The 18,622-nt window shown below is 43.8% G+C and overlaps 1 protein-coding gene across 1 annotated transcript in view; it reads left to right on the top strand.

Moving 5' to 3' along the window:
* TRPM8 (transient receptor potential cation channel subfamily M member 8) overlaps window positions 1-18,622 on the top strand; it is an 89,884-nt gene that overhangs the window by 57,172 nt on the left and 14,090 nt on the right. The window contains exons 20-21 of the mRNA XM_032277847.1: window positions 1,319-1,496; window positions 13,006-13,196. Of these exons, the coding sequence (XP_032133738.1) occupies window positions 1,319-1,496; window positions 13,006-13,196 (369 nt within the window). The remainder of the gene's footprint in view (window positions 1-1,318; window positions 1,497-13,005; window positions 13,197-18,622) is intronic.

The following is an 18,622-nucleotide window of genomic DNA, read 5'->3' as shown; positions in this document are numbered from 1 at the left end:
CAGACGCACCTTGGCACATCCTAATAAAAGAGACTTGATGCCCCTTCCAGACCCAGACTCCCCCCAGTGTCCCCTTGTGAGGGTCTGCTGCCATCATCCACACAGTTGTGTGAACACAGCTGTCAGAAGCCTCAATGTCATCTTTAACATTTGGATTTCATTCTCTCCTATTCAATTCATCTACTAGTTTTGTTGATTTTTATCTCCTAACATTTTTTTGAAATCTGTTCTTTTTCCGTCACCACTGCCACCCCCGAAGCCATCCTCATCGCTCGCCTGCCTGAATCTTAGTTAGGCACGACCGCCTTACCTTCCTTCCCCTCGGGCCCCTTCTGATCTGTGCTGCGGATTCTTTGGTAAAGGGAATCTGATGTGTCATTCCTCTGCTTAAAACAGCCTCATGGCCTCCTATCACTTCAGTGTAAAGATTTTAAAAGTAGGACGAGCATGGCAGCTCATGCCTTTAATCCCAGCACTTTGGGAGGTTGAGGCAGGCGGATCACCTGAGATCAGGAGTTCGAGACCAGGCTGCCCAATATGGTGAAACTCTGTCTCTACTAAAAATACAAAAATTAGCCAGGCATGGTGGCATGTGCCTATAGTCCCAGCTACTCAGGAGGCTGAGGCAGGAGAATTGCTTGAACCTAGGAGGCAGAGGTTTCAGTGAGCTGAGATCATGCTACTGCACTCCAGCCTGGGTGTCAGAGCAAGACTCTGTTAAAAAATTAACAGTCTGTTCAGTGCACATCTTATTCTCTCATTTCCACTGATGTTAACAACCCTCCCCATCCCTACCACAGGGCCTTTGCACATGCTGTTGCCTCTCTGGGGTGCTCTAGGCTCCCACCCTCCCCATTAGTTCACGCTTCTGGCTGCTGCTCATCCTCTGCTCTCAGTTCTGAGATCCTTCCTTCTTGGGAAGCTGCTCCTGGATGAACTGCCTCAGTTTATGCCCCTCAGAGCTCTATGCGTGTCCTTCTTAGCACTTTTCACGGCCTGAGACTTTAAACATGTGTGGTTGATTATCTGCCTATCCAAAGAGGCTGGAAGCTTCTTGAGGGCAAAGAATGTGTTCACTTGTCCTTTCCTTTTATCTTGATCTTAACCAAGCCCCTTGTTCGTAGTAGCTGCTCAGTAAATATGCATTGAGTGGATGAACAGTTGATTCTAAGGACTATGGCTTGTTTGGATAAAGTGCCTTAGAACAAGGCCTAAGACATTTCATGACCATCATGTTCCTGTGGCCCTGGGGATGCCATTGCTCTCACCCCTCTAGGGGGTCCTCACTTTGCCTCTTGGTTTCTTTCTACATCCTCAGGTACCACATATGACTTTGCCCACTGCACCTTCACTGGAAATGAGTCCAAGCCGCTGTGCGTGGAGCTGGATGAGCACAACCTGCCCCGGTTCCCCGAGTGGATCACCATCCCCCTGGTGTGCATCTACATGCTATCCACCAACATCCTGCTCGTCAACCTGCTGGTCGCCATGTTTGGGTATGTGCTCAGTCATGTGTTCACTGATGTCCACCCTGGGCCAGGCCCCGTGCCAGGCTGGAGGTGCTGTGAGCATAGCAGCAATGGTCCTATCCTTGAGGAACACACTTTAAAGGTCTTTTGGGGATTGGTAGACTAGAGGGGGTGGGACTATTTTTTTTTTTTTTTTTTGCAACAGAGTCCCGCTCTTTTGGCCAGGATAGAGTGCAGTGGCACAATCTCGGCTCACTGCAACCTCCACCTCTTGGTTTCAAGTGATTCTCCTGCCTCAGCCTCCTGAGTAGCTAGGACTACAGGCACATGCCACCACACCCAGCTAATTTTTGTATTTTTAGTAGAGATGGGGCTTCACCATGTTGACCAGGATGCTTTTGATCTCTTGACCTTGTGATCTGCTCGTCTCGGCCTCCCAAAGTGCTGTGATTACAGGTGTGAGCACCGCACCCCGCCTGGGGTGGGACATTTTTAAAGGGATCATATTAAAAATACAGGGTGTGCCTGTAAGCTGTGCATTGCGTTTCTGACCCTGAAGACAAGCATCTGTGACAATCTCCATCAAATCCAGACTGCATATTTGACATCCATTTGGCAAGCTCTTTGGAGTTCCATGATGTTGGTGACAGTATCACCCATTGGTGACAGAAACATAGTTCGACTCATCTCCAAGGTGCCTTATATGTTATGGGGCTCAGTGGTATGGATTCTGGGATTTACAGGACTCAGACTTTAGTTAGTTACTGTTTTAAAATTTTTAGTTTAAATTAAAATACAAAGAGCAGAGACTGGAGAGTGACTCTCCTTTAGGGCTCATGCCTGATCAGGTTGGAGGGAATAATATGATGACTTTAAAATACGTTTATTGGCTTTGGTAATTCTCCCTTATGTATTTAGAAAATGAAGTTTTTCATTTCCTCTCCATGTTTCTTAGGAGGGTTTCAAAGAGCCCCAGTGGTAGTTTCGGTCGGAGAGCCTTACTTTTATATTGCTCCTTTAAGGTATATCAGCATTTTAAGCACGTGAATCCCATCACAGTCAGAAAGACAATTAACCAACAAATATGCACATTTAAGAGATAATTTGTTAAATCTTGGGGTAGAAAGGAACTCTTTGTTCAAAACCAGAAACCTGAAAGCGCTGAATGAGAAGATAAACATATTTGATTATGTAAAACAATTTTTAAGGTAAGATATACCTCTAATGAAGTCAAATGATAAATCATAAATTAGGGGAAATGTTTGCAATTTTGCATATGATGAACAAAGGCTTTTATTTCCTAATGTAGAAAGAGCTCCTGCAAGTTTATAAGGAAAAGACAACCCCATAGAAAACTTGTCAGAGAAAATGAACAAACAATTCAGAGAAAGAAACATCAAATGGCCAATAATCATATAAAAAGGACTCTCAATCTTGTAGATAGGAAAGTTCAGACTGAAACAGTGAAATACGGTTTTGAGCCCCGCAGATGAGCGAAAGTTAAAGGGAGTCTCTGGTGTTGGGATGATGCTGGAAACTGGACATGGCGAGTGGGAACCTGAATTGCCTCCCATTCTCAAGAAAGTAATTTGAAAATAGTCATGCAAACCTTTGTCGGAACTCTCTCACATCTGGGAATCTATTCTCAAGATGTATGTATGAAGATGTTTATTGGATCACTGTTTGATGTCTATCACAAGGGAATGGTCAAAGAAAGTGTGATATATCCACAGTATGGAATATTATGCAGCTCTTAAAAAGACAAAGTATGATCTATATTTTTTGACCTGAAAGGCTGATATTTGTTAAATATAAAAAGCAAATTGCATGGCCAGGGGTGGTGGCTCACATCTGTAATTCCAGCACTTTGGAAGGCCTAAGTGGGCGGATCACCTGAGGTCAGGAGTTCGAGACCAGCCTGGCCAACATGGTGAAAGCCTGTGTCTATTAAAAAACAAATACAAAAATTAGCCAGGTATGATGGTGCATGCCTGTAGTCCCAGCTATTCAGGAGGCTGAGGCAGGAGAATTCAGGAGGCAGAGGTTGTAGTGAGCCAAGATTGCATCACTGCACTCCAGCCTGGGAAACAGAGCAAGACTCTATCTCAAAAACAAAAAAAAAAACAACAACAACAACAAAAAAAAGGAAATTGCAAATTAATTTTATGGTATAATATTGTTTTCTAACAATAAAAACAAGAACTTAAAAAAATCAAGTAGTTCTCACTCACAGGCGGGTGTTGAACAATGAGAACACATGGACACAGGGAGGGGAGCATCACACACTGGGGTCTGTTGGGGGGAAATAGGGGAGGGACAGTGTGGGGTGGGGAGTTGGGGAGAGATAGCATTGGGAGAAATGCCAGATATAGTTGAAGGGGAGGAAGGCAGCAAATTACACTGCCGTGTGTGTACGTGTGCAACAATCTCACATGTTCTTCAAATGTATCCCAAAACCTAAAATGCAATTAAAAAAAGAAAAAAAATACCACCAAAAAAAATCAATTATATATTTCAGTGGTTACAATGATCACACATTATATTCATAATTTAGAAAAGAATATAAGGAAAGACAATTGTCAAATAGAGCCCAGAGATTCCGAGATGCCCAAGGTCTACAAATGGGGGTCACATGCCTTATTTGGCCAGTGGCCTCCCTCTGAGCAGGGCTATGTGGAAGCACATACCTCTGGGGAACCTCCCATGTCAAAGGGACTGAGCAATGTGTGGACCTCTGGTATCCCAGTGTCCAGAGACGTCCTTCTCCAGTCCACTCCAGTCTTCTCTACACTGTGACCAAAAGTGATGTTTCTAAAACATTACTGGTACAGTTTAGCTGTGTCCCCACCCAAATCTCATCTTGAATTGTAGCTCCTATAATTCCCTTGTGTTGTGGGAGGGACCTAGTGGGAGATAACTGAATCATGGGGGTGGTTTCCCCCATTCTGTTCTCATGGTAGTGAGTAAGTCTTACGAGATCTGATGGTTTTGGAAACCCCTTTTGCCTGGCTCTCATTCTCTTTGCCTGCTGCCATCCACGTAAGAGGTGATTTGCTCCTCCTTGTCTTCTGTCATGATTGTGAGGCCTCCTCAGTCATGTGGAACTGTGAGTCCATTAAAAACCTCTTTCTTCTGTAAATTGCCCAGTTTTTGGTTACGTTTTTATTATCAGCATGAAAATGGACTAATACAGTCATTGTTCTGCTTAAAATTCTGGCAGGATTTCAGTATTTCCCTACAGCATTCCGGGTGCGTTTCAGGCTTCTCAGCTTCCTACCGCCTGCATCCCCTGCTCTCTGTCCCCTGGCAGGACTTCGATATGTTCGTCCTTAAACAGGGTGATGCATCATGCCGCATGCTTTGCACATACTTGTCCTCCATCTGGATTGCTGGTTCCACCCCAAACTTCTCCTCCTGCCCAGTTCCTGCTTGCTCTTTACAGATCCAAGGATCATCTTTTGCCAAAATGGTACCTGATGGCCTCCCCAGTTCATGTAGAGACTCTGAGCCCACATGACACTCTTTAGCTTGCATGGTGACAACCTTCTCTCCTTGCGGACGGTGAACTCTGGAGGATGAAGATCAGCACCTGGCACTTAGTGGGTTTATTCAAAGAATTAAAAAAAATGGATTCTTACCCATGTTTAGTTCATTGTTTAGTTACTAGTTATGAGCTTAGCTTTCTAGTGTGTTTTATACTGAGATGCATCAATGGCGAGTAATAAATCAGTAAGAGAATCATCAGGTAAATGTTTAACATCTGCTCTGTGCCAGGTGCCTGGGCCATGAAGATTATGTGGGTGCTAGTTCCACATGGCCCTAGGAAGGGAAGGTGAAACCATCTCCCTTAACACTGGTTGGTGGCCAGGACTTGGAGACCCAGAAGCCTGTCTGGCTCACAGGCAGCCGGCCGATGTCATGATGTCCAAATGGTATCCAAACATCAGAGGAGGCCAACATCTGAGCTGCAGAGAGAAGCAGCAGGTGAGGGATGATCATGTCTCCACATGAGAGGGAGAAAAAGCACACCAATCCCAAAACATGAAGCAAAGGCGAGGGGGAAGTGGGATGGCTTCAGGCCTTACTCTATGGTAATAAGATATCATAGCTATGCTGCAAGTTCCTGTAAGAACTTACCACCAACTATATTTACAGACATTAAACAAAAGGACCGACAGCTCCTAAAGCCATGGCCTTTGAGTTATGCTGACTCGGTAAATCTCAGCAAGGTACATGGTGGAATATTTAGAGCTCTCTTCAATCGATGCACTGTGAGAGCTGTCCGAAGGAGCCATTCACGAGAGCTGTGGCACTTTTGTAATCCATTACCTGCATTTTGACCATGAAATCATTGAATTTGGAGCTGAGCAGGATGGGAGCCTCGTCTGTCGCTTTCAGATGAAGGAGATGAAGCTCCAACAGCTCAGCGTCTGTGGTGTTGGCCACGTGTTATCTGAATTAACTCCGGTCTCTTCCCCATGAGGCCAGAGCCGCTGCATCACATCCCACTATTGCCTCGTTCGGTGCTTAAGTGTGACAACTTGTGACATCCCTTCCCTTGGGGAACCTCCTCGATTAGCCCCAGCTTAAACCAGAGGCCCTTTCCTTGCTAACTCCAGAACAGCAAGAGACGCTGCGTTGTGATCCTTGGGTTAAATCCTCGGAGCACCGTTTCTGATCATTGTTAAAGTTGTTCAGGGCTTACTCTGCGAGCAGATGGCCCAGGCTTGACCCTTCCCTGGCACCACATCAAAATATTCATTTAAAAGCTTAACCGTACACAATGGCAACCTTATTAACTACAATGCAAATGCACTCTTGGGAATTCTGAAGGAGTATTGGAGTGCTCTCTAGATGGTATTCAACAGAGAAAGGAAATGGATGTGAACATCTGCGATTATTCTACATTAAAATTATCGATCACAGGCCCTGTGTGGCTTATCAGAGGCAGGAAGTGAACTTAAAGTCGGTAAATGACTCCAGGTCTACCTACCAGGAGCTAGGGCACTTATAAGCATTGTATCCTTAAGATCAGTTCACCCCATGCAGTTCCGAAAAGGACTCGTCAAACATGTCTTGATGTAGAATAATTTCTAACAATGTTTTTTAGATCTTAGGAATAATATAAACATGCAGAAAAGTGGAAAGAAGAAAAGAACGACCCCATACAAACGAAAGGTTTGAGTGCTGTGTGCACAGCCTAAGGGAGGTTACTGAATTGGGGTGAAAAGGATAAAAAGAAGACTGCAGATAATTGTTATGGTAACAATAGCTAATATTTATTGCAGCTTTCCCATGCTGGGCACAGATTCAAGTGCTTTACAGGGGTCACTTCATTTAATGATTACTCATTTTTGAGTAGGTGTGTAGCTGGTGGGCTAGTTCAGGTTCTTGACTTCGGGACAGAAAATAATTTGAAAGTGAGTCAAAAGTAAAAGCAAGCAGAAGAGTTGATTGCAAAGCCGAAGCACACTCTGGCAGCCGGTCAGCACGGGCTGCTCAAAGGCAAGACAGCGCTGTCTGATACTAGGGGATCTCCCTTAATGGGAAATTTGCATGATTATTCACGAAGGGGTGGGAAGGGATGTTGCTTAAGCATGTTGTGAGTGCCTTCTTAGGCCCACATGTGCAGCGGCTATACATGCTAGTGCATCCATCACGTCTCATGAGCATTTTAAATCTCCACCCAGGGGCGTGTATTTTACTGTTACAGTGAGCATATGGCAGCTCAAGGACACTAAGCCCCGGCTTCTGTGCTTGTGCAAATGTGGGAATTTTTCCCTTCCGTTCCTGCCTTTTTGCTGTAGGATGTTCTAATCACAAGCTCAGGATGCGATCTGTGTCCTGTTAGGCGATTTGTTCTCTTCAACAATTTGACAAGTTTCTTGTTTCGTGTCAAGGGAAGTTCTGACCACCTTATCTAACCTGCCCCAGGTGCAGCCTTATTGCCATTTTACACATAAGGAGTTGGAGGCAGAGAAAGGTTAAGTCCCTGCTGTTAAGGGAAGAGATGACATGGAAACGTATGAATATAATATATATAATATAAGCAGCATGGAGAGGCTATTTGCAGAGGAGGGAGTTATTAATTGTGAGAGTGTTGGCCGGGGGAGACTAGCATCTGCAGCAGTTGGTAGACGGAGGTGATGTTTGCTTGGAGGATCATGTACCTGGGAGCCGTGAGTGTTGGTAGGAGAGGGAAAAGGGAGGGAGATAATGTTAGTCTGGGGGGGAATCAACAGCCAGGGAGGGTAGAAAGTTAGGCAGGGGCTAGGGTATGGTCTTTTATGGCATATTAAAGAATTTGGACATTTTCCGGAAGGTGAAGAAAAATGTCATGGGCCTTTGTGCAGGTATATGGCACAGTCTTAGTTGGTTACTCTGTTAGCAATATGCTCACCTGAATGATCACTTCCAAAATCAGTGTGATCCAATCGCTGGTCATCTCTTACTGTTGGCTGTTGTTGGCTTTGTGCCTGCTTTTTCGATGTTGCAGAATGAGAGGGGAGCCAGGATGTGTTACACAGTTTAACCTACACACTGCCACATCAGAGAGAGCAAAAAGTCAGTGTCACCATGGGCCATGGTGCAGTACTGGTTAGATATTGCCCGTGTGCCAGGGAAGGAGTGATAAAAGAAAAAGTAAGACACCTATGCAAAGTTTAAAGGAGGTGTCCGTCTGATAGAGAGCTAGCTGACAAGTTTCTCCTATTTCAATGTATTTGAAAATTCTGCCATTGTTTTAGAATCTACTTTTTCTTTGGGAATTTTTTTGCAGGCTTTGCATTCTGTTCTGTGGATCTGTCTTTGTATTTTGGTTTTTACTAACAAATGGCTTTGATTACTGAAGTTTTTTAAAAAAAAATTATTTTAACATAGTTGTACAAATTTCTCTCGTTATTCTTATTCAAAACTTTCCTGGCTGTTCTTGTATATTTAATTGTGCAGAGGAGCCTAAGGCTTAACTTGTAAATTTATTCTCTTTCTCCTTCCTCCAAAAATTCTTGTGAATTTTATTGTGATGATGTTAGCTTTGTAGAATCATTTAAGAGAATTTGGTATCTTACTATCTGGAAGAAATGGTATGATTTTCATCTATTCAGACATATATAATTTCCAGTACAGTTTTATGGTCTTTTTCATATGGATCTGGAAGATTTCTTGTTAATTTATTTCCAGACACTTATAGTGGGGGAAAAAACCAGTAAGGCACTTTTTCTATTATGTTTTTTCAGTGACTACATTTTGGTCTATAGGAAGAATATTAAAGTTTTTCTTGTTTATTCTGGAACAAGTCTCCTTACTAAATTATTTTTCTTTTTATCATGTTGTAGAAGATTCCTCCTCTTTTTTGTTTATTAAGCTCCTTTCTCTTTCTCTCTTTTTCTTCCTCATCAGAAAAGGTTGTTATATGTTGCCAGAAGACTTTCTAGCAGCTATTGAAATGCTATGTTTCCTTTTGATCTAGTATTACGATGCATTGTACAAATGATGAATGATATAAATGTCCTTAACATTTAGCCAGCCTATCCTGTGGTCACGGTGTCAAGGTGTTATTCTTTTGACGTACTTCTGGACTTCATTTATGTACAAAGCTATCTGAATTCTAAATGTCCGTTCCCTCTTAGTACTATTTCCACTGTCGGTGAGTTTCTGAACTGCTGTCCCTCTCTCCCTTCCTCCTCCTCTCCTGCTCAGCTGAAGGTGCTCAGTTTCAGGAGATGGACCTCAGCTGTCACTGCAAATCTCCAGCCAGCTGGGTGTTTGCCAGGGACGGGACGCCAAGGGCACAAGATAGCACTGGAGATGCACAAAGGGAAAATTGCAGAATTCTCTCAGGGATGACACCAGATGGCCACTGGTTGTCAAGGAGACTTCAAGAACCATCTGAGTTGGGGCGGGTGAGACCCTGGGCACAAGTGATGTTTTCTAAGCCACTCCAATGCTTGCTATGCTGAGGGGGTGTGCATGTGCTGGCCCAGAAAGTCCTTTACTGCAGAGTTCAGTCTGTCCTTCACAGAGTTCAAAAACAATGACTACAGAATATAAACATTATTTTAGGAAAGCAGGTGGAAGCATCGCTCTATTTAGGAGCTCCCCCCTGGAGAACCCTCATGTCTATTTGGCTGAGGCCCGGACTGACTTGAGAGAAAAAGAACATTTTGGAAGCTGCTGCTGTCCGGGTAAGGTGGACCTCGGTGTATAAATAAACCTCAGCCTGGCCGATCATGAATATGCATTATTTATGCAAAGCAGCTTTTGGGTATTAATATCCAGTTATCAGCTGGCTCACTCATGCCCCCCTGGGATGCCCATAAGGGTTCTTGCTGTTTGTCTGGGAAAGCATTGCTGCTCACTGGATCTACCTTTGCCCTTGAGGTACAGAGGAATCTGCCCTTCCAGCAGGAGGGCCCGTGTAATCAACGCGGTTGTCCTAGGGAACAAATGATCGGTCACATACGAGGCAGAGCTCTTTAAAGCAGGGACTAATATAAACACAAAGCCTTATTCATGGGCACTGGCCTGCGTGCACTATAGCTCAGGGATCGCAGATTTTCTCTGTAAGGGACAGCTAGGGTCTTTGGTCAGCTGTGTGGAAAGAAGCAGGATTCACCAACGCTGCACCCACCCATACTGCCCTGCTTTGTAAAAGCCGTTCTTAGCTCATGGGCTGTACAAAAACAGGTGGGGGGCTTGGCCCCCAAGCTGCAGTGTTCTAATCCCTACTTTGGATGATCTATAAGATTCGTATTTCCTTGACTCTGAGTGTCTACTTTTTGATCTATAGGAAGGATATTAAAGTTTTACTTATTTATGCTGGAACAAGTCTCCTCATTAAATTATCTCTTTTTTTTGTTTGCCCTTAAGCCATGGTGCAATAAATCTCTTCTTACTTGGACTCTTCTGGGCTGCGTTTCCACGCTGAGCTCTCTGAGGAAGAGGAGAGGCCCACTTGCCAGAGAGAACGCCTTCCCTTGCTCTGAGCATCCTGGAAGCTTCTCCTTTCCATAGGACTTATGACTTGCTTTTGAATAATGCCTCGGAAAACAACATCAATGCGTGAAAATGGATGCAGTTGTTATGATTTTTTTCTTAGCTGTTAGTTAGTTTTGGGAAGTCAGTATAATCCATTTTTGACTAGATATATAGTCAAAGTTTTCTATTTCTTTTTTTGAAATAGAGCATCTATTTCTTTTTTGAAATACAACATTGCTTAAAACGTTTTTGCATTCATCGCTTCTTATTTTTAGGTTAAATTTCCCCAATTCTAAGATTTCAAGTTGCTTCCAGGAACACTATTTTGAACGGTAATAGTTGTTCTGGCCCACGTCGTAAACTGTGATTTCTGGCAAGTTCTTAGCCTGCACTTCTCTAATCTGGGGCTGTTGCAGGCACACTTGTCTTGCTGCAGCAGCAGAAGCATGCAGTGCATTTTGTAGGCAACAGAACCAGCTGGGGACTAGGGAGGGTGGATAATGATGCTCGGTATTAGCCTCAAAGCAAGCTGACCTACATTTGTAAGAAATGCCAGGCAGGCTGCTAGATTCGATTTGCTGCACTATAATACATCCCAGCCGTGGCTGCTTTTCACCTAAGCAATCTGCCACTCAGGGTTGATGTGAGGATCAGTCAAGTAACCATTTTACATGCCTAGTATAGGAGCTTACGTATAGGAGGTGTTCAATAAACATGAATCCTTTCCCTCTAAAGATCTCACCCTGTTCAAGAGGCACTTGCTACAAGTCTTCCTTACACAGGATCCAGGCCCTAGTGTAGATGGCAGAGGTGTCCCATTCATCATTAAACACCAAAATAAACAAAGCTAAACTTTAAGCAAAGCCATAACCATGGTGTTATGCATAGGTATCTGATATTTTATAGCGTTTTGCGTAGATATCTAACTTTTTTTAGCTTAAGATATTTAAGTCTAATGTAATAAAATGTAATGTATTAAGGTGCAAGAATGAGGCCTCACAACATATGTGATCGCTTTTTCTTCCTGGTCTCCTCATTGAGGATGTTCCCCAGAATTTGGAGAATTTAATTCTCCTCCCATCAGGATTTGCTTATAGCCTTCAAATGGTTCATTGCAGCTTCTTTGGCTCTTGAAGGGATCATTGGATATTAGCAATAAAAATGTCTTGGGTGGTTGAACTTCACAAATTGTAATATACTTTGTAGTTATCTAAAATGCTAAGGTAGCAAGTAGCCCAATAAAAACCTTTTGAAATGAAGCACATCTCAAACCCCTTTTTTGAAACAGAGCATTGCTTAAAACATTTCCCGCTCCCCTCTGTGAGGTGGTATCATGTAGCAGTGAAGCAAGTGGACGTGGGGCCGGATTGCGGAGTCTAAATCCTGGATTCTACGCTTCCTAACTGGGGACTCAGACAATTTGCTTACTTTTGTTGTGTCTCCATTTTGTGATCTATTCATTAGATGATAATAGACATTTTAGATAATAGATATACATCAGAGAGTTGTCTGTAGACTAAGACAATTAATTATAAACAGTGGTATATAATAAATGTTAGCTATTTTATAATTTGGGTTTAATTTGTAACAGAAAAATCATTGGTATTATCAGTTTTGGAGTAGGACACAAAATAAACATTTTAATAATTATGGAAGTAATTCATACTCATTGCACCATGCTGGAGAGCAAATGGAAAAGAATGAATAAACAGCACCCAAGATGTGATGCTCGAGGTGACCACCATACGTGGTTGATGTATTTCTCTTTGTGAATTGAGATTTGCATAGTGAAACCACATCGTAAGTACAAGTTTGAGCCTAATTATTTTCATATAACATATATGATAAACATTTCCCCAAAGTACAATTATTCATAATTTTAATAGCTGCATTATGTAATCATATGATTAACCATAATGTGTGACACATTTTCTTATTGGTGAATGTTTAGTTTCTTTCTTTCACTTTGAGGAGGGGTGGGAGCAGCTGTTACCTATGGTGCTAGTGGCCAACAGACATGTATATATATTCATTTACATATGTGTTTTTTCTTAGTAATTCCTTATTCTTAGGGTAAACTCCCAGGAGTAAAGTCACTGGGTCAAAGGGATGAGCATTCTTAAGGCTCTTGATAAACACTAACAAGCTGCTTTCTTGCCAGGCTGTTTACACTTAGACATGGATGACGGCCGCCATGCTAGTCCTAAGAGTGTTGATATTTTGGACCACTTTGTATCTAACATCATAAGAAATGAACAACAACAACAAAAGAATCATTGAAAGATCTTGAAATAGAATAATTTTAAAGTTTGTTGAGCACTTTTTTTGTGATTAAAAAAAAATCCCACCAAAAGCCAGACATATTTTGGCCCAGCATGAATTGAAGATCACTTTCACTTGCTGCTGAGTTGTTCTGGCTCTTGTATCAGTTTGGATTCTTCTCTCCTGTCTGGACTTAAGCTACTGCAGTAGTAGCTTAATACCACTATTGCCATACTTGGCCATTTAGCGATGAGGCATGTGGAATGCTAAGTCTTGGCCTTCTCTCTTCCCTCCCCAGCTACACGGTGGGCACCGTCCAGGAGAACAATGACCAGGTCTGGAAGTTCCAGAGGTACTTCCTGGTGCAGGAGTACTGCAGCCGCCTCAATATCCCCTTCCCCTTTGTTGTCTTCGCTTACTTCTACATGGTGGTGAAGAAGTGCTTCAAGTGTTGCTGCAAGGAGAAAAACGTGGAGTCTTCTGTCTGCTGTGAGTGGTTTATCCATGTGCGCTTGGGATTAGAAGCAGTGATTCATTTCAGGGAAGGATGCCTGGTCTGTATCTCAATAGAAAGGAATTATTCACAGTTTTTCCACTGTTCACATCTGAACATCTGTAAAGATCAGGCATCAGGCCAACCAATGAATTGCTCTAGAGAAATTGTAGATAAAGAAAGCCAGTAGATCTGCTGGGATATGCTGATTTGCAGGGGAATGACTTTTGGACAAATGATGTAATAATAATGTAAATAGTATGTTGAACAGGCAGAATTCATGGGATAGGGTCCAATCATGACTTTGTTTTTTGTTTTTCCTTGTTCCCATGAATTTCATTCTCTAGGAACCTTTAAACCTGATTCCAGGAGGGTTTGTGACTCTGCTTAGGAACAGAAAATCTTACAATTGTTTTACTTGAGAAAACGTTATCTCACTTTAGAAATAGGAATGTGCAGTTCATTGTATTAACCAGCTTATTAAGTGCTATTCAGAGGTGAGACTCCCCTCCCCCTTACCCCACCCAGCTGGTGGAGCTGCTAGGAAGGATGGGCAGTGGGCTGTTCCCTCTCCTGGTGCCTCCCTTCTCTCTGTGGGGACTGACCCTCGCAGCTAGAGCACAGAGAGACAGGATGGGAAGGGGAGCCAAAAGCCCCTTCTTAGTGATGCTGTTCTGGGCTTCTCCGTGTCCCCTGGCCTGGCACATGTTTGAAACTGATCCTAATTGTGTGGGCACTAAAGGGTCCTTCAGAGAGTCCTTGACTGTCCCCTCTGACCCCAACTCCTAGGACTTGGCCATGCTTTCTCTGATGGCTGCCCCCCACCCCAGCCTCTGGTTTCCAGAGGTCCACCACACACATTCCACATACTAACCTCTTCAGGAAGGCAGGTGTCAACCCATCCACACATTGGACTGTGGATCATTCTCTATCTTGTGTGGTCACCTACCTTCTTAACCCTCACAAACTGGAGCACCCAGCTGCTTCTCCCTACCCCAGAAGTGGAGCTGCTGTCAGCCGTATGTCCTTCGAATGAAGGGAACCGGCACCCAGCTGTCTTCCTGGGCCTGTAGGAACCCACACCAAGCTTGCGTTTCTCCCAGAGCCAATAAGCCAGACAATCTTTCTGGCTCCCAGTTACACCTCAAGCAGATTAAGCATGCAGGGAGGAAGAGGCCTGTTTTTATTTGTTTGGATGTTTGGACACAAAAGAGAAGATAAATTGGGCACCCTGGGCCTTTTTCCTCACCCCTTAACCTCAGACCTAACCCAAGGATCCATCTCTGGGGTGGGGAGGCAGCTGTGGGGCCAGCTCCTCCATCAGGCACAGTGGCAGGGCCCACAGGACCTCAGGGGCTCCTGAACATCTTCAAATTTTCTTTAAAAACCAGAAGAAAAAAATGAGCTTTTAGATTAAAGAAAGTGTTCTCATATATATTAATCTATTTGTTTTATACCAACTAAGTCATAAAATATTTTTAATATATTTTTCTGAAGGAGCGGACTGAGGATGGCAAATGTGCCTAGGACCTAGGGTGACCATCTCATTGTGGTCTGCCCAGCACTTCCTCATCTTAGTACTGAGAGTCTTGCATCCTGGTATCCAGTTAGGGTGAGCAGCCTGCACCCATCCAGTTAGGGTGCCAGCTTGTGCCCATCCAGTTAGGGCGAGCAGCCTGTGCCCATCCAGTTAGGGTGAGCAGTTTGTGCCCATTTTCCCAGGACCATCCCAATTGCAACAGAAATGTCTGTCTTCTGGGAACCTCCTTGGTTTCAGGGATTGCTGGTCACCCTTCTAGTCTTAACCAGGCCCTGTGTGCTGACAAGTGTTGTAGAGTTAATGACTCAGGTTGGACCACGCTTTGGTACCTTCACAATTTTCATTTCATTCAGTTTCCTTCTTATGGAAAAAAAAAAAAAAAAGGAGGGCCATTTTGGGTCTCTAAGTGGATCAGTTAAATATTATTGTCACTTTGAAACTTGGTGACCTGAAATACCCACCATTTATTTGCCCATGATCCTGTCGGTCCGTCCTGGGGCAGGGTAGGGCAGGGCTGTGCTGGGCTGGCTGCCTGTGCTCCTTTAAGAGAAGCTAGTTGGGACTGCAGGTGCCTGCCACCATGCCTGCCTAATTTTTGTAATTTTAGTAGAGATGGGGTTTCGCTATGTTGGCCAGGTTGGTCTTGAACTCCTGACCTTGTGATCCGCCGCCTCAGCTTCCCAAAGTGCTGGTATTACAGGCGTGAGCCACCGTGCCCGTCCCTATGTGGATGTTTTAAAAATGCAAAAACATGGCTCCAGAAAATAACCTTTGTCGATTTGGGATCGAAATAGGTTCCTTGATATTTATAAATTATTCAGTTATCTTGTTACCATAGGGGAGGAAAAATATCTTTTTCTCTACCCATCTTAGGCTCACAGCTGAGATTCCTATAGCAAAAGACAGGGTAACACAAGGAAAGCATAGAAATTTATTATAAGCTTTACATGACATAGGAGCCTTCATAAGGAAAGGAAGATCCAAAGAAACAACTTTTTTTTTTTTTTTTTAAATGGAGCCTTGCTTTGTCCCCCAGGCTGGAGTGCAGTGGTGCAATCTTGGCTCACTGAATCCTCCGCCTCCTGATTTCAAGCGATTCCCCTGCCTCAGCCTTCCGAGTAGCTGGGATTACAGGTGTGCACCAACACGCCAGGCTAATTTTTGTATTTTTACTAGAGAGAGGGTTTCCCCTTCTTGGCCAGGCTGGTCTCAGACTCCTGACTTCAGGTGATCTGCCCACCTCAGCCTCCTGAAATTCTGGGATTACAGGCATTAGCTACTGTTCCCAGCCAAATTTGAGCATTTTTAATAGTAGGTTTATTGAAGAGTGGAGGTTTGTGAAGAAATACAATAGGGCAAACAGAGTATGATCCCATGGTAATAAACTGGGAAACTTAGCAAGGCCCATGGATTCACATTTCTTTCTGCATCCCTGTGTCTCTGGAGATGAGGACACTCTTTTCCTCTGGGTGTAAGGAGGGTGCCTCTCACATAAGGGTCCTATGACCTGCTGTAGGGGAAAGTCAGAAAACTTTTCCTAGGTGATATGACCTACTTCAGGGGAGAGGGTCAGGGAAAAGTCAGATCAGACAGACCTTCCTGATTCTATGCTTTTCTCCAATTCTTTCAGTTTAAAATATTCAATATGCCATGGTGCCATATTTTGGGGTAGTGTCCTAAACCTTATCATCACTTATATTCTGGACGGCCCCCAGAAACCAGTAAAAAGTTCTCATAAAATGTCTAAGTAGGGGAATAAAAGAGACGAACATCACTGAGTTCTGGTAAATTTCAAAAGCAAAAGCCTACCAACCTCATTTCCTGCCACAGTCCATTTTGGCAGAGTTTTGTAAAACACACCCCACACTACCCACAGATCTAAATTGGAAAACTGAGTGAGCACATGGATGGGTGGAAATTGTGCATAGGCAAGAAAAGGACAGCATGAAAAGAGCATCTCCGCCCCCCCCCCAACCCTTAGCACCTATAAAAATAAATAGTGTAAAAGCAGTCCTCTTGCAGGAAGGGGTCAGTCCTGCACAAACATGAACTCTCAGTTCTGGGGATGCCGCCATGAACAAAGGCACATGGGCTGGGCTTGGGGGGCATGATTTAGTGGGAGCTGGCCCAGAGGTGAGGTAGATAACTTCACAGAGAGCCTGTGGTGCAGGAAGTGAGGGTACCTGGGAGAGCTGGTTCAACAAATGCATGCCAAGAGTCTGTCACATGATAGTGGGCCCTGTGGATATGGTGCTAAATAAGATAGAAGCTATCTGTGCCCTCGAACAGGGCTCATCGTCCCGGGTAGTGGGGAGCAGAGAATGAAAGTCAAAAAGCCTTAATTAAAAAGCGTGGGGGACAGTAATTTTAGGGAATGTGCAGGGGGTTGTGATGGCCACATAGAGGACATGTAAACCCTTGACTAGAGTGCATCAGGGAAGATTTATGGAGGAAGCTGAGACCCAAAGGATGAAATTAGACAGGCAAAGGGACAGAGGCTGAGATGGTGCCACAGAGCGAGGAGTGGGTGGAGGGAGGAGGGCGTTAAGAGAGGTAGGAAGACAGGAGAGAGGAGTCCTCGGGACTGAGGATTGTAGGAAATGAATGTAAGGCTTGGGCTGTATCCTACAGCCAAGTTTTGGCTCCATGCAGTCCTCCTCCCTCCCCCCGCCCCCGTCACCAGCCCACCAAGTTACAATGTGCCATCTTGAATCCCAGAGGAAGGAAAAAATGTAGACAAGAGACGTGACAGTGCAAGAAATGGTGACATGAATCGTGAAACATACCTCGTGATACCTCTTTGATGATTGGACTTCTTTCCCTCAAGGCAGAAGTGAGCAAAGAAACTTCCAGGGCGGGTTTGGGGAGATTCGCAGATCACCACGTGGAATTAGGCTTCTCAGATCCTGATGCTCACTCCTATGGCTTAGGGGGAAGATGCTGGAGAAGGGGAGGGTGGTGAGATGTGACCCCCCCCGCAACCTGGAACACTACTGAAAAAAGAAAAGTCACTGTTAGATAGGAAATTTGGAGTCAAGGGCAATTTGGAAGTAGAAAATCTAAGGACGAATTCAGTACACGTGACTAAAGGAATAGGGTTAGGTGGTTCTTCTCTCTGCTTTTTGAATCCTCTTTCTACTGTTCACAGGTGTTGTGTCTTCCAGTGGCTGCTGGACAGGTGTTGCCCTCTGTTTTGATCTGCAGGGTCTTTGATAAAATGGTCACTGACGGCCACCACTGGATTCATGTTCCATAGGGGGCTGATTATGCCTGTGCCTTTAGTGTAATCTCAAATATTTTGAAGATTCAGAAAGTAAGAACATAAATTTTGCTAACCTAGACATGGTAATTGGTGGCAATTAAGAAACATTTAACTTGCCAGGAACCATCTTTTTTGTGGGGTTCTTTACTTAGAAATGGAGACTAAGAACTCATAAATACTACTTTAAATATTGATCATAACATATTTCTGTGCTCTCCCTATAGCTATGAGCCCTAAAGTCTGGCTTTCAGAATATAAATGTATTCACAACCCCCAACTCCTGTCACACCTTAAAGAATCATCATAGTCAACTCTTTTAACAGCATTATTTTAAGATGTTAAATGTCACTTTGGGGATGTCATTAACGATCACACATGCGTAATTGCCGTTCTTAATGAAGAAAGTGTTTTGACAATTTGGATAAGTTGCTGTCTTTCTTCCCATCGTTTTGCCTTGAAAGACAAAGTGAGTTGATTCTAACTAAAAGCACAAAAGTCTTTATATCAGGCATAGGATTTGGAAGTTCAGATCTGGAACTTCCATTTTGACTGCACTCAAAAATGGCACCCAAGTGCTAGAAATACTTAATGACACACCTCAGGACTCTCTTTGGTTCTGT

Source organism: Sapajus apella, unplaced genomic scaffold (genome assembly GCF_009761245.1).
Source record: "Sapajus apella isolate SASKATOON/1434 unplaced genomic scaffold, GSC_monkey_1.0 scaffold10, whole genome shotgun sequence".
NCBI lineage: Eukaryota > Metazoa > Chordata > Mammalia > Primates > Cebidae > Sapajus > Sapajus apella.
Note: the sequence above shows the minus strand (reverse complement) of the source record. Positions and strands in the feature narration are given on the sequence as shown.